Source organism: Geospiza fortis, unplaced genomic scaffold (genome assembly GCF_000277835.1).
Source record: "Geospiza fortis unplaced genomic scaffold, GeoFor_1.0 scaffold186, whole genome shotgun sequence".
NCBI classification, from domain to species: domain Eukaryota; kingdom Metazoa; phylum Chordata; class Aves; order Passeriformes; family Thraupidae; genus Geospiza; species Geospiza fortis.
Genome location: NW_005054331.1, coordinates 749997 through 766291, shown reverse-complemented (window position 1 = coordinate 766291; position 16295 = coordinate 749997). Strand labels below are relative to the sequence as shown.

The 16295-nt window shown below is 37.3% G+C and overlaps 1 protein-coding gene across 1 annotated transcript in view; it reads left to right on the top strand.

The window, feature by feature from the left end:
- The window catches only part of MGAT4C (MGAT4 family member C), a 123549-nt gene that overhangs the window by 102863 nt on the left and 4391 nt on the right, over nt 1-16295 (top strand). Inside the window, exon 3 of the mRNA XM_005421581.2 lies at nt 12623-12776. Coding sequence (XP_005421638.1) covers nt 12636-12776 — 141 coding nt within the window. The 5' untranslated portion in view covers nt 12623-12635. The remainder of the gene's footprint in view (nt 1-12622; nt 12777-16295) is intronic.

Below are 16295 nucleotides of genomic sequence, written 5' to 3'. Positions count from 1 at the left end.
AAAAATACTGGTGTATTATCAGCACCTTTCTAGCTACCAATGCAAAGAACAGCATTGTGAATGCTGCTGTGGGAAGAGGAGCTCCATCTGAGCCAGACCCAGTACATGGGTAGAACACCCCATAATGCACTGAAATGAAACAGCTCTCTGACTTATTGTCCTGCCATTCAGAAAACTCATTCCACCTCAAATAAATTCCCCCATTAACACAAATTAGGGCATGGGTCCACTGTGGTTGTTAAGCCCTTCAATGGGTGTCTCTTTCAACTTTCATATATCCTGCAGTAAAGCTATCAGGTACCTAATACCTAATAGCATACAGATAATAGTCATACAGCTAATAGTCTGTGTACTGTGTGCTGTACTGTGATTAATCTAGTCATTGGAAACTCTAGAAGCAGCAAAACAATGTTCTGGGTAAAGCCATGGGGGGAAACTGCAGAGTCTGATACCTGAAGTCAGAGAACTGGTTTGTGAAATACACAAAGGGAACTATCTTGGGATAGATAACTACACTTGAGATTTTTCCTGGAGGGAAACTTGTAGCAGTCTGCTGCAGACAAGATGTGCCAGCTATAGTGCCAGAGATGGGGATGATGGAGAATGTGGCCTTGTGTTATTGCAGAATTAAGACATTTCTGAGGATAGATGTAAGTCTGTGCTGTAGTTTCATGTTTTGGAGATAGAGACAGTGGCTTATTGATTATGTGCTGTGCTTAAAAAGGAAGCAAAAGAAATTACTAAGGGAACATGAAAGGTATTCCTCCCTTTGTGCATCTATAACGGAGTATGACATCTCAGACTGTTTTTGTTTCCAGTGAATGGAAATGGGCATTTTGGGGGCACAACTCATCTGATGTATTTTAGAAAATAGTCTTTTAGTGAGATGCATCACGGTTTAAATCTATTTTTCTTCATTGGCTACAAACAGAGACAAAGTGTGACTAGCTTAGGTGTATGTGTTTGGCCAAGCAAATGTCATTTTAAAAAAACAATGAAGCACAACTCCAATGAGCTCTCAAACAATGGGGCATACATCCAATAGACATATCACCCAACAGTCAGTAGCGGAGCAGTGGCCTGAAAGTATCACCTCAGGATCAGTGTGCATCTGTCAATAAGGTTATTACATGTTCTTCTGTGGTAGTCATTCCTGAAAGCCTTATTTGAAAAGATGCCATGTTTCTTTTCTTTGAGGCTCTCTAAATCTATTTACATTGTAATTCATTAGAAAAACATAGGGTACTGAGACTTTATGAGCGTTTACAACAGTGTTTCTTGCCAATGCTGAGTTAGACTTTTGTTTTCCCTGAGATCTCTGTTTTCCCTGAGCTCTCACTGGTGGTGAGAAGCCTCTACAAAGGGTGATCCAGAAGGATATTGCAAGGTTGGTGTTTTAAAGGAACCAGTTTGAGCAAAGTGGAACACATCATTACATAAGACTCACCATTAAACTAATTTCTGCATTTCAGGAGTTATTCAAAAACAGCAGAGCTAGTGTACCTACAAGGGGCAAATCTAAGAAGTGATGTAAAATATAGAATAAAAAGGAAATTATTTTTTTACTGGCCATGGAGATTTTATTTCTGTTCTTTTTTATTAACTTTATTTAAGATACTGTGGACATTCTGGGTGCTTTTCTTCTCAGTAAAAATGCTACACTTTGCTCCTAGTACACAGGTCCAAATAAAAGTTTAACTTATCAGTTGGTCTTGTTTGAACTTTACTTGCAAAGAAATGTAATTTCTTTTAGTGAGAAACTCTTTTATAGTACTTTCTTTTCTTCAAACTAAAATTCTGTTTTCTTTTCAAATGACACTGTAGCTGCTGGCATTGTAAAAATGAGATAAAACAGATGTTGAAAGTGTACATTTAGATTTATTGGCGTTATTTTTGACTATATAGTGAGAAATCCCTTCCTGTCCATGTATTGAATTTAATTGAAATAACTAGTTTATTTATTAATCTTATTTTTATATATTGATATGGTTTAAGACACATGAAAGGATCTTCAGTCACTAATGTGGGAAAATGTTTAATAGCTTCTTCAGAGGAAAAGTGGATTGGAAGTTTACCTTAAAACACTCAAGAAAAAAACATCAAATATTTTTGTTAAAGATTTATTCAGCCTCCACTACTAGGCTTTGATTATTTAACAAATTATTTGGAAAAATAAGGAAATAAAAAATATTTTTTTGTAATAGAAACCTCAGTAAGTAACAGTATTTTATTGCCATGGCTTGAGTTTTTTTATAATAACTGAAATGTAGAATAGCAGGAAAAGTAATTTAAGCCTTTATTGATCATCGGGTTTGACATGTGGTAAGGATAAAACACCTATTTGGCTCACCTGACAGGTTGACTATATCATCCAGCGATTTTGCTGATTTTTTTTCTTCAGTTTTGCTTTGTTTCGTTTTCAAGAAAGGAAAGAGAGAAAGTTTTTTAATAAGGTTTCAAAATTATCACTGGCACAACCTAACAGATACTACCAAACATAATGCTACTAAAACATAAATTGAAGCTAGAAGTAAAATGAATTAAACATCTTCTAGAAAAATGGGAAACTAATTTGCTGCAAGATAGAGATAGCAACACCCTCTCCTTCTCCACCATTCCTTTGAATAATGGTGCGTCAGTTCAATGAAATCAGGCTTCAGCTGCTCACTGGATAGCAGAGATTTCCACAGGCACAGGATTTGGAGAGATGTTCCCTTCTCAAATGGAAAAAGTTTTACTTGACAGGCCACAGAGATAAAGGGTAGCACGGCCGTGCTCACTGAAAGCAGCTTTAGATAAGTCGGTGTGCTTGCAGAGATCCCATGCTACTCAGCTTCATGGATCTGAAATGCCTGTTAGCTTGGCATGAAGCTATTCATCCAAGGGCTCTTTTCACTCTGCCTAGAGCCACTTTTATGAAGTCTGTGGGAAATCTGATGATTAAAGTTGAATTCATCATCATTGCAATTGGAAGCTGCTAGTGCACCTGGTCTGCCTCTCTTCTTTGAAGGATTTATTCAAAAGGTCTCTAAACTAATATTAACTCAGAAGGCAAAAGCAGTGCTGATACTGGTAACAGAGCTATTTACCCCTCCCACTACAGATCCTGCTTAGCTTCCATGATCAAATTGCCTTAGACTACAAGATAACAGCAGATTTTAGGTACCTCTAAAACCATCTTCTGTCACTGTCATATTTTCTGGAAAAATCCTTTCACCAGGATTTAGTTTCCTGGGAAGCAGAGAAGCCTTAGAGAAAAAGGAAAAAAATTATTATCTCATTTGCTTCTCCTGTGTTTTGCTGCTTTGGAATGTGGTTTGGAGATTGTTTATCCAACAGGTGGTTCTTTGACTGGTTTCATGTGAATTGTTTTTACTTAATGACCAATCACAGTCCAGCTGTGTTGGGACTCTGACGAGTCACAAGTTTTTCATTAGTATCTTGTTAAGCCTTCTGTAAGTATCTTTTCTTTATTCTTTAGTATAGTTTTAGTATAGCATTTCTTAATATAATATGATATTATAAAATAATAAATTAGCCTTCTAAGAACACTGAGTCAGATTTATCATTTCCTTCCTGCCACGGGGGACCCTGAAAATACCACAATCTTCCTTCCTTACACAGTCAACATCAATTAATGTAATTGATCAAGGCCAGACTATTCCATAAATAACACAGTCCACTCAACAGCAAAAATAATTTTAGTTCTTTCTTGCTAAAAACTAAACTAATGCAGTCAAGACTACTGGGTTTTGAACTCATGAACAGTTTCAGAGATCTAAGTTGGATTTCTGCTAGTTACTCTGACTGCAGAATCAAAGCAGAAAATGAAAAATTTTGGATGTATTTTGTGCATACACTGGATTGCTTTTGCTGAAAATAAACTGCTACTGCTGAAAATAAAAAAATATGTTTTGGATGTGACAAGAGATGAAAACACAAAACATTAAAAGAAAAGACAAATATAGCATTTTGTAAAGAACTTGTTTCATCATATATATGGTTATTCATCAAAATTTACTGAAGAATTTTTGGTCACACACCTATCCATAGTTTTCTAAGCATTTTATATAAAATGAATTATTTTATTGACCAGAAAGTTGGTGGTCATTGGAAAGTCTTAATGAAACTTTTGTCTTAGAAACAAATTAGTAGTATGGCCAGTGAAAAAAATTCCTGGCATTTTATTTTCCAATTACTTCCCAGGGGCACCATGACCTTCACAAATACATGGCTATTGTGCAAATATCAATTATATGGTAGAATCTCATGAGCTGGACAGTTGCCCCTTAAAATTTAGCCAACTTTCCAAATGGACTTTTTTCCTCTTCTGAAAAAGTCAAACCTAGTCTAAGTAGATGTTAAAGGACCCAACCATGCAATTAATTTTAAAAAATGTAATAAAAATATTTAGAAGTTACCATTAAAAAACTTACTTAAATTACTTTTTGATCTTGGCAGTGTCCCCCAAATTTATATCACTATGTGAAGCAATATGTAAGGATGCCAGGTAGAAACATCTTTCAATATTTGACATAGGTCCATTATATCCCACACCAAGGATATCTCCTCAGAAGTGAATACTTCTCACAAAAAATGACACTCAATCAGATAAAATCTCTCAGGGCTGGTTATCTCTGGTGCTGCCTTCTTACAAGCCACAAACACTAAGAAGTAAGAAAAGGATGGAGAATTATTGTCACAATTCAGTGCCTAGGTCCCGATTTAGGGTTAAGGTTACATTAAATGATAGGTTGAAATTAGTCACACATATATGCAAATTCATGGAGGCTCTTTGGGTTTTTTTAATTGAGGGTTTTTGCTCCACATCATGTTTACAAATAACTAAATGATTGTAGGTGACACAAAACTGGGAGGAGTGGCTGATATGCCACAGAGTTGTGCTACAATTGAAAGGGACCTTGACATGTTGGAGAATTGGGCTGACAGAAACTTCAGGCGTCAACAAGGAGAAGTTCAAAATCCTGCACCAATAACAACCCCTTACACCAATATATGCTGGGCACCATCCAGCTGGAAAGCAGCTTAGCAGAAGAGGACCTGGCAGCCACTGCTGACATGAATTTGAAGAAGAGCCAGTAATGTGCCATTGCAGCAAAGACTGTGGGGAAATAACAGAAAATTAGCAAGGAGTATTGTAAACATACACTCAAGTGACTTACAGCTGGGGTGTCAAAAAACACGTATATCATATTAATTGCTGCTTAGCCTTGTGTGTTTGACAAGCAGAACATCTGTGTTTAGATAATATTGGCCTGTGATAGGCTTAGAGACACCCTATCAAACATTCTGGAGATTTATTCTCTGCTGCAAGAAAGATCAAGCACAGTGGTAAACTATGCCTGCGCAAACCCCTGATACCCAGGCAAAACCAGCAGGATCAGTGACCCTCTAGCATGGACCAAGCTCTACAGCGCCTGCAGCTCTGTTTATATGCCTGGGTCCTGTTTTGAGGATCCCCAGATGGTGGAATAACAAAAATAAGTGTACTCTGTGCATTTTGTTAAGTTTTATGTTTGTTCCTGCATCCTGCCTGTGCTGACTCACACAAAGGTAAAAGGTATCCTGGGCTCCTCAGACAAAGCACTGCCAGCAGGTCAAGGGTTGTGCTGCACTTGGCTCTGGTGAGGCCACTCCTAGAGTGTTGTACCCAGCTCCAGGCTCCTCACTAAAGGAGAGACATGGACATGCCAAACAGAGTCCAAGGAAGGGCCCCAAGGATGTTTAAGGGACTGGAGCATCTTTGCTGTAGGAGACAGCTGGGACAGTTAAGTCTGGAGAAGATGAGGCTCAGAGGGAACCTTACACTGTATGTGAATACCTGAATATATAATAGAAAACAGAGGCAGCAGTGACAGGACAGAGTTAATGGGCACAAATTGAAACACAGGAGGTTCCCTCTGAACATCATGAGCACTGGCACATGCTGCCCAGAGAATGTGTGGATCTCACTCCTTGCCTATATTCAGAAGCTGTCTGGACACTGCCGAGGGCACCTGGTTCCAGGTGGCACTACACAGACATGGAGAGTGGAGCAGATGACTTCTAAAAGTCCTTTCAGCCTCAACCATTCTGTGATTTTGCAATTCTCTGAAAAAGCCACTCACCTCTCTATTTTGTGAGGCTGCAGAGTGTGCTGATGAGAAAACCGTGAACTGATTTCATCAGAATCTCTTTTCATCAGGTGAAACTCTTTTCATCAAGATTAGTTGGCTTTGGTCAAACATTTCTGTTCTTTTTTTTGTACCCAAAAGATGTTTGTCTCTGTCTCAGTGCAATTCTATTAAAACAGAGTTGACCATGGCACTTGACAAGCTCTCAGCTCCAAACTTTGAAGGCTGTGGGACATTGAGGTATAAGTTAACTCATCGAGGAAGTGTTGTTGAGACATTAGCTCGTATAGTCTGTGCTTTGGGTGAAGGACCTAGAGCTGAAGTATCTTCACACCAGGAGGAGGGTGTGAAGGTACTATCCCTCTAGTTTATTCTTGCTGGTTCCTAATAGATTCAAGGAATTTAGTTTATCTGATAGCCTGTAGCTTCCCATAATCCCAGTACTCTCATACTGTATAAATGTACTGTGTGAGAGCTATTCATTAAAGTTTTTATCTTCTGTTGAATTTATCAATGCCTGCGTCCATGTACTCCTTTCATTAATTGATGAGTCAATGGATATGTAACAATGTCTATCCTCACCTTTCTAAAAATTCTCTTCTCTGAATGATGTCCAGTGCTATTTTCAATGCGCAGGATTTCTCCCTGTATTTCTGATGCAGACTTATACCCCACTCCTGTATCTCTAAAAGCTTCTAATCTCACTCTCCCTGGATATCACAGTTACCTGTTCCTTCTCTCTTCATGACAATGCTGTTTTATTTGACTCTCTGCTTTGTCTCTGTGGAGCAGAAATTCAGGGTTATTTCAGGTTTCTTTGTTATGTTTTTCTTATCTTCCAGGCTTTTTCCACATGCCATTAACTCACTGTCTATATAGTTTTTCTAAAACTCATATTTTACACTACAACTTACTTGATAAAATAAATCCAGTGGTATACAGCCATCCATCCAATGATGGATTAGATAGTATTTTATCACCTAAGTCAATGCAACTTCATACTTCTTAGTCATCTCTTCCCCTTGATTAGACTTGGCTCTTCCATGCCAGAAGAAATGAATTACATTTTGCTCAGAATGTTACAGCCAGAGTTTTTGACTCCATTTTATATCAGTCTGAAGCTGTCAGACTGGAAAGACACTTCATCCACCAACATCTGCTTTGAATTTAGGCTCTTTGCTTTTCTGCATTGTTCAGTAACTTGCCTCATCTGAATCATCGATTTCCTCCGAAACTCTGATCCCTTTTCCAAAACTGTTGGGGTCTGTATATATCTGTATGCTACATTATATATCTAATGCTACATTAGTGTTTGAAATAATGTCTCACTTTCTGTGGATCAAGGATAATTATACCTTTCAAAGTCTTTTCTAAAACCTACTTCTTTAGCCCATCCTTTCTTCAGTGTCACTTTTGAGTAATCTGCCTACTAATCTACTGGGTTCTGCATCTAGAACCCAGGTTTCAGATGATATAATCATCTTTAAACCATTTATTTAAGCATGTGTAGCCCCACAATATACTTATGATTAGTTTAAAACCTGAGCTCCTCTGGATTTGTTAGCCTCATTCTGAGTTAAACTTTCCTTTCCTTTAAACTAGTTTTTATTCCTCTGCTGCCAGTGGCAGTGAACATCCTTCCTGTCAGCCTTAAACATTTTATGTGTCCAGTCAGGCTTTCAGTAAGGCAGTGAATCTGCCTGGGAGTCTATCTGAGCCCCATGGAATAGCCTATCCATTACAATGCTCTAGTACACTACCCTCTGTAGCACAATTCTATATCACAATTTAGGGTTTATTTTTGTTATTCTTGCAAGAGAAAATCATGGTACATGCAAAATGTAATAATAACCATGTAAAAAAATCTGATTTGTTTTGGGGCTTTTCCCTTTCTTTTTTTTTAGAAGTGTTTCCTTTGTGACTTTATAAAGATAACTGAATGTAATTCTTGAGGTATTGTGTGCAGCCTTCCAAAAAGAAAAAAATGAAAAACACATTGAAAAAGCATTAAGAACTGCAAGTAAAGCAGTTCAGTAAGTGATAGAATGGTATATCACAAAACTGAAGAATAAATTGCCTGCTTCTGAGTGTCTCTGTCGAATCAGGGATTGCAATAAAATTCACAAGAGTTTTATTAATCCAAAGATATTTTTGTATTATCTCATATAATAAATGTGGCAGTGGATCAGCTCCACCTCCTGGAATATGGACTCTACAGTGACAGGTAAATCTACACGTCTCATTTTAAAAAATTAAAATATTAAAATAATTCAGTTGCCGTTTTTCACAGTCTCCAGTGCCTCTCTAAATAAGCAACTTTTTTTGAGCTGCTGGGGCGCAGCACTCAAGCAGACCAGAATATAATACGAGGATGACCTTGTTGCTCCACACCTGTACAGCTGTAGATACAAACAAATTAACTGTACTGGTGAGGGGTAAGGCTAAGTCCTTAACTTGTGTAGGTAACCTTAAGGGTAAAGTAACACCACAGAGCCTTTTTGTGTATCTGTTTATGGAGGAAATATATAAGGAAATAAGTGATAATCTCTAAAAGCAGGACAAAGCACAAATCCTTAGTATTATCAGAAAGAGATGAAGAATTAGAATGGATCAATAATAAAATTGTTTACCAGAGTGAGTGTACATGAATTAGAAAAATTATTCTATGAATAGCAAAAAGTCTTTTTCTCTGAAAAAAAGGAAAATAAAGAAAAAAAACCCCCTTGCTTTACGTAATTTTTTCCTCTTGGGAATACCCATATTGAAATCCAAACTAAAATTTGTTTTAAAATTGTAATAGACATAAATTTAAATATTTTCATTTCAATTCTTGGTTTCAAGGACTTGCCTTATTCAAAACAGTCTTTCTGGATGGTCATTTGGGATTTACTTTCTTTTTAAAAAAAGTTAAAATTCTTCTGGGTGTCACAAATTCTGCAAGAGAAAACCTCGCGGTGTCATGTGAAAATCAATTCTTGACCTTTTACGCAGATTTCACACCTTTGTAGATCCTATAAAGAGCAGCATCTAACCACTGTAAAAGTATGTCATTGCATTTTTTGGCTCACCACGTCTTCACTGTGTGTTGTTTTAAAAAGTCAAAAAAATTATAATTTCACATTACCATGTAAAACTGCACATGTGTGTCTGATAGCAGCTCATACATGCATATAGAGATCTGTGATCTTACAAGTTCCCTCTCTAGAGACTGAGAAAAACCACACATCTGATCTAGAAAGGAAAAGATTTATAATTTATGCATGTTTATTAATTATTTTGTTTAACTGCTTCATGCCAGCTTTATGAAACAAATTGCATTTATACCATTCTGATAGCTACTTAATTATGCATGAATAATGAAGGCATAAAATCTTCAAGCAAAGCTGTGCCTTCAGAATTGAATTATGAATTGGAACCTTTTTTTCAATATCAAAGATTTTTAGTAATGGTGAATGTTCTGCTCAAATGGTCTTAAAGAAAATCAGAGGTCTCACTGCAGGAAATTCTGAGACTATTTTTGAAAAGGTGAATGACATTACCAAAAACAAACAAAAAAAAAAGAGGTAAGATTTTTCTGTGCAAATTTCACTGGTATGGTGTTCCACAATGCAATCCCTGGATGCAGAGATGCCAGAGGAAGCAGCTGTAGGAAGATGTAAGGAATCCTGCACGTACACATGGACGATCCTGGGCGCGTTCTTAGCCAAGGGCTTACGGTGTAAGGATGTCAAGCAGCACCTCCAGCCCAGCTCCGGCTGGGCTGGCACGGGCGAGCCTGCGCTGCCACCTGGTGTTGTCACCAGCGGTGCCACAGCCTCCTCCGCGGCGGGACCCGCCCTCCTTGGGGCGTCCTGCCCTTCCCTGCCTTTACCTGGCATGGACCTACCAAGAGATCGGATGAACAAAGACCCGCCCTGGCACGATGCTGTGCTTCCAGATGTTTCCACGTGCAAACAGAGATGTAAAGGCTTCGTGTGCCACCAGCACTAGCAATGGGGGTCTTCTCTCTGTGGTGACTGTACTGTGCCCTCCTCTCTCTGTACATCAGTTCTAGTCATGACAGTTCCTCCAGCCTCACCTATGTAATTCCCTCTATATTTATTCCTAACCCAGCATAGGAACGATCTCATACAGTATGACCAGGAAATATAGTTCTAAGCCCCTTCCTCATGCCTGGGGACTTCAGAGAGGTGGCTCAGGGCAAAGATAGGGGATGTGTGTAACACCACAGTCCAGCCAGCAAATATGTCAGAGACATTCATCCTGTGACTGAAAAAACCACATTTATTTATTTATTTATTTCCAAGTTTTGTTGGTTCTTGGGGGTTTTTTTGGTTTGTTTTTTGTTTTGTTTTGGTTTTTTTTTTTTTTTTTGTTTTGTTTTTTGTTTTTTTTTTGTCTTGTTTTGGTTTGGTTTGGTTTTGGTTTTTTTTAAAGCCAAGGGAAATGTAATATGCTGACAGTGACTGCAAGCACTCTAACCCACACTAACTGCATTTTCAATAGTAAGGATAGTTAATGCCACTAATATGAGAAGTGTCAGTATTTAAACCATCCAGTAATCCTCTGACTGGTTTTTAAAAGAGTGTAGTGGTTTGAAAATCAGTCATTGTACTGTGAGAAGAAAGGAGGGGGCAGGGGAGAAGGGAACAAAAAAAAAAAAAAAAGAAAGAAAAATGAAACCCAAATCATACGTGTAACACAGTCTTTTCTAAAACAGAGTCAATCTTTCATTTCCACAACAGCCTGCTGGATCCACAGACAACTAGCAACAACTGTGCTGTCACAGGGAGTTGCAGGGGTGCAGGGAGGCTTAGTGTTTAGAGATTCATGTCCCTAGCATCTCCTTCCTGAGGTTTATTTTCCATGTCCCTAGATATTAAGAAAAATGGAATCTTTGATGTAACTTAAAAAAATATCTGCACTGGGGTTTTCAGCTTCAGAATGATCAGGTGTTTGTAGTTCAGCCCACCCTAAATAAAGACAGACAAAAATGTATATTGTTACTGATTCCTTTTTTTCTTCATGCAGCCTGTAAATTTGTTTTACTCTCAGCATAGTGAATATAAAAGCATTCTGTGTACAACCAGCCTCCATTTACTGCAGTTCATTTCAAATCTATAGATTCCTTGCAATTACTAATTGCATTACAAATATTTGATATATTTACCTCCTGCTTCTCTGGAGTATAATGGACTCATATTTTATACTGTTAAATGTGGTTATTCAGATTGGCAAAACAAATATACATTGGATTTTGTGGTTGGTAGATTTTTTGTTATTAGGACAGAAAATTTTCTATATAACATGACAAATGAGTTATGGAACTCCTAATATGTCCTATTTTGTATCAGTGTAGATGTTCAACATTTTCAAAAATGAAGGTATTTAAGTGCAGGGTTTAACCATTGTACATATTGTGTTTTTTACTTCTTCACATAGACTAGCTTTAAAGTCTTTGGTTGTATATAACTTCTATACATTAAATTCAATTGAAAAATGATTAATTGCCATGGAAAATAATTAAAATATGAGTAAGAACATAATACATAAATAATAAGTTTATAGTCTGCTGTTTTGTTCATAATCCCTCAGAGTTTGGGAGGTGAGATCTTTAATTTAGGGCCAAATCTTGTTCAAACACATACAGTCCTACACTGGTTAGTGCTACAATTTGGTGGACAAGAACAGCGTTCATCTTGTTCTCCAGAGTAAAATTACTAAAATGAATATGCAACATTAGAATATGACTAGACAGTCCTCCTTCTTTATCTTGACCAGAAATATTGAGGGGCTTCATGATCTCTGTGCCACCCTTATTTGATTTATCTAATCAGGTTGGTAAGGATTTCCCAATACTCAGCTTAGATGTGTCTGGTGGAGGTGGAGACCCACCTTTCTTCCGAAGATGGAAATAATACTTCCACTTAAGCTTGGGTCTCTGTACTTTGATGGAAAAACTCTAATTGATATTATACAGTCTTGCGAGTACTTTTTGACTTCAGGGAAGGTACCTTATTTGTGCCTTACCTGTATTTAGCATACAGAATTCTTCTATTGGTAAAAACACTGAGTCATGCAATAATTTCCTCCTTGCCAGTTGACCTGGCCTGTTGTTGGGAGGAGACACAGGTACATGGGGGAACAATGCACAGCATCATCTCTAGCCACCAAGTTGGGATCTGACATTTAGGCATAGCAAACTAAACTGTTGATGCACTCCTGCCACAGTGACATCCATCATAAGACCACATTAAAATGGGTATGGCAGTGGGTGCATGGTCTTTCTTTACTGACACAAGAAAAAAAAAAGGAAGCTTAGTTTATGGTTAACATTCCTTAAGATGACAATGATTAAATGAAGTTAATTCTGCCTGAAAGTGCAGTCTATGTATGTTTGAAGGGATTTGATACATCTGAAGGTAAGTTTAGTCGTTGTCATGCTTATCAGGTGGACCAGTCTTGTAATACTGTGGTTTTATTCATAGGTGACACTACCGTATGCAGTTCTTCACGAGACACAACTTGAAATATTTTGATAAAATGAGATGCTTGCGGAAACGATCAGCAGTGTCGTTCTTAGGAATCCTTGTTGTTTGCTTGCTCTTCATGAACTTGTACATTGAGGATAGTTATGTTTTGGTAAGTTGCAAAGAAGTGATCCTGAAACAACAAAACAGTAAAACACCCCTAGTAAAACAGTAAATTGTTGAGGATAAACTACATTTAAACTATTTGTGTGAGCTGGGAGCTTGTTTTTCAACTCGTTTTGCAACATGTTTTGTATACACTGCAAATCTCACCGCTGAACACTGCATTAAATGCTATTATAGGAATAAAATTATAAAAGAAAATTTACACCCATTTTATCTACTTTAAGCTCCTTGCATAAATAATTTCATTTTAGTGAGTTTATTTTGTGTGTTTCCTACTTTCTGTAACTCGGATTTTAGTCTGATGGGTTCAGTACTACAACATTAAAAATTAGACAAATGAAACCTAATGTAACTTTATGATTTTGAAAAAAAATGTGGAAATATTTATGTTAGGAATTTCAACAAATAAGCTACTGGCAACATAGCACAACTCTACGGTTTATGTGTAACCTAGGGGTGTTTCAGTGCTGAATGCCAAGTGAGCCCTGGAGACTCAATTAACGGATTGAATTTCCAGTTCTTTGGAGATTGGACTGGGCCCAGTAAAAAATCATAGTGGTTGAAAACTGAATCTTGCAAATAGTAAAATGACTAAACATAATTTGTTATATTGTGATATGACTAGATAGTGCTGACTTTATCTAGAATTGAATGGGGACCGTATGGATTTTCCAATATTTTGAAGGGTGAATTCTGATCTCATTTGCATCTGAAAAGAAATGTAATAGTATGTCAAAAAGTGTAATACACAAGCAGTAAAATCCTTATGTTATTTATCAAAACCATATATATAGTCATCATTATTTTAATTTAAAATGTTATTATGATAAAATTAGTTATAACAGTACTATAAATATTTATAATAATAATATTATGCTAGTACTTTTTTAGGCCATTGAAATGATAGCCCATTCCTGTAGCATGTTGCTCCATTACAGACATATTTCCTTGCGTACCACAAAGATTTTTCACTTTTTTATTTATTTAACTTTTCTTGGTTATGATGAAATTTGATGGTTATGATTTGACCTGACTTACCACTTTTTTTTCCTAGTGGCATTTTCCCTAATGTTTCTTCTCTGTTCACAAATTGCTTCAAAGTCCCCCAGATGTTTATGAAAGTGGTTTTATTATCACTGCTAATGGTGTTCCTCTTCGCTTGTTTTTGAAATCTTTTCCTGCCTATTTGCCAGCTCCCCAGATGGCTCCATGTCTTTTTCTCAATTTCTCTTTCCCCCTCCCTGCCACCTTTTATAAATTCACTCTCTTTCATTGCTTCTCTCATCGCAGTTCTGGCATGTTTGCATACACGCAGCTCTCAGCCAAGTCTCTTGCCAAGTCTCCTGAGAGTTCTTCCAGGTCTCTTGATACCTTTATGGTCCATCAAGTGTTTTCCAAGTGTGTTAGGATGTTGACTTTTCAACTTCTTTATTTAGTTTTATTCTCAAACTTCCTGACCCTGTCTGACAGCTCCAAACACACCCTGTCTGGTGTGTTTTCTCTGCTGAGGTAAAAGATGAGCAATTTCACTGTTTGTGGTGAAGAGAAATATACTTGGGAAAAGCTTTTGAGCACAGCAGGCTAACCAGTTTCCCTCAGGGAATGAAAATCTGAAAATCCTCAGAGCCCTAAATTGCAGCCAATCTCCTGCTGGACAGAGGTAGCTGTTAGAGGGAAGACAACTGACCCAGAGTTCCTCCTCCCAGTCTCAGGCTGCGCAAGGGCTTGTGGTGCTGGTGTCTCTGGCACCAGATATAACACAAGTGTCTTTTTAAAACAGTTAGAGTATTAAAATGACATTCATTTTGGTAAACCTTAAGAAGGGAGAAGAGAAACTTTCTGGTTTTCCTCAAAGGCTCTCACATATCCAGAGAATCCCTACACTGTTTTCTGCAGGGCATTTGCTGCAGAAATGGAAAGTAAGGGCCCATGTGGCAAAATAACTGAAGTATATTGGGTGGAGGGCATATAGTTATGCAGTGCTGATACATGTGTATTAGAAAAGCAGTTTAAGGTGTTTCATCTGCAATGTACGAACTGCATTTGGTCAAGCATTTTGAAGACATATTAAGCTAAAATATACCAGATATCACAATATTCACAAGGGAGTCTTCTACCTACTCAGAGTTGTAAGTGGATTGTAAGTGAAGCATGTGTTCTGTGCTCTGCTATGAATACTAATCACTGTTTTGGGCACTATGCAAAGAATTACACAGTTGTAATTGACACAGCATCCTCAGCAGAGCAGGGCATCTTCATAAAGGGTGGAGAGCTGTGGCACTTCATCCTATGGCACCCACACGAATCTCCCAGCAAACACTAGAATACAAGTTAGAGTTTAGTTAAAAGAAGAAAGCCAAAACCACTCTAGAAAAAGCTAGAGAAGAAAACAAGAAGAGTTAATCAAGCTCCTCAGCTTCACTGACCTCTACATAGTCAGAGATAGAAGAAACAGATTTTAATCTTTTGAAAAAATCCAGATTTCAGTTTTGCCCATCATTCAACAAAAGAATGAAAGAGCAGCTCTTAAAAAGAAATATTAGCCACAAAAGCCATTTATTAAAGAGGGGGCAAAAAAGGAAAATTTTTGTGGTCAGTTTAGATATTTTGCTTGTTAAAATCAAAACATTTTCTTCTGACATTGTCTATTTCTAAAAATTTTATGTAGCAAAACCTCAGCCAGCAGAATAAGTTTCCATTCCAAGACCTTATGAAGCAAGGAATTTTGGTGTTCCATTCTGGAACCCATGACACAATGTTTTGTTTGCTTCTCAGATATTAAAGAAAGATTTTGAAAAAAGAAAGTTTTTGGACCAGCCTTTTTTGCCTTTCCACCTGACATTTTTAATGGAAAATCTCCTCAAGTTTTGGTGTATTTTATTTCAAGATCATTAAGTTACATTTTAATCTTGAACTTGATCATCAAACTTCCTTTCATAATTTATGAGAAAATGCAAAGTGGTACATAAGCACTTGAGAGAAATTACTCAAGAGACACTGAAGATCAAGAGAGCATAACAGTGCAGGTAGATGCCCCTGGATGTCTGCCAAAGCTCAGAAGTGGATTTTTTACTACTTCTATGCAAGAAAAACAATGAACTATAAATGAATGTAAGATCAGTTTACAGAAAGATTTATTTGTGTTATAAAATATAGCTTTGACACATCTTTTAATATTTATGGCATTAAATATGAGCACTGTTTACTGTTTCTGTGGTTGTTTCAGTTAGCAGCAGTACTATTACTGCACAATGCTCCCATTTAATGACAGATCCCAAAGTTTTAGTGCATTAACATATTGCATACATCAGAAGAATCAAATTCATTCATGTGCCTGTCGTCAGACTAAAATCAAACCAGATAAATTAAATAAGCATTCCTACTTTTAAATACAGTCTTCATGAGCTGTTAGATATTTTCTCTTTTCTTAAGGCCTGACAAGCAGATTTTCCCTGAGGGGCAAGTGACATTATGGGTAGGGCACTATTGATGAAGCCACTCTTTC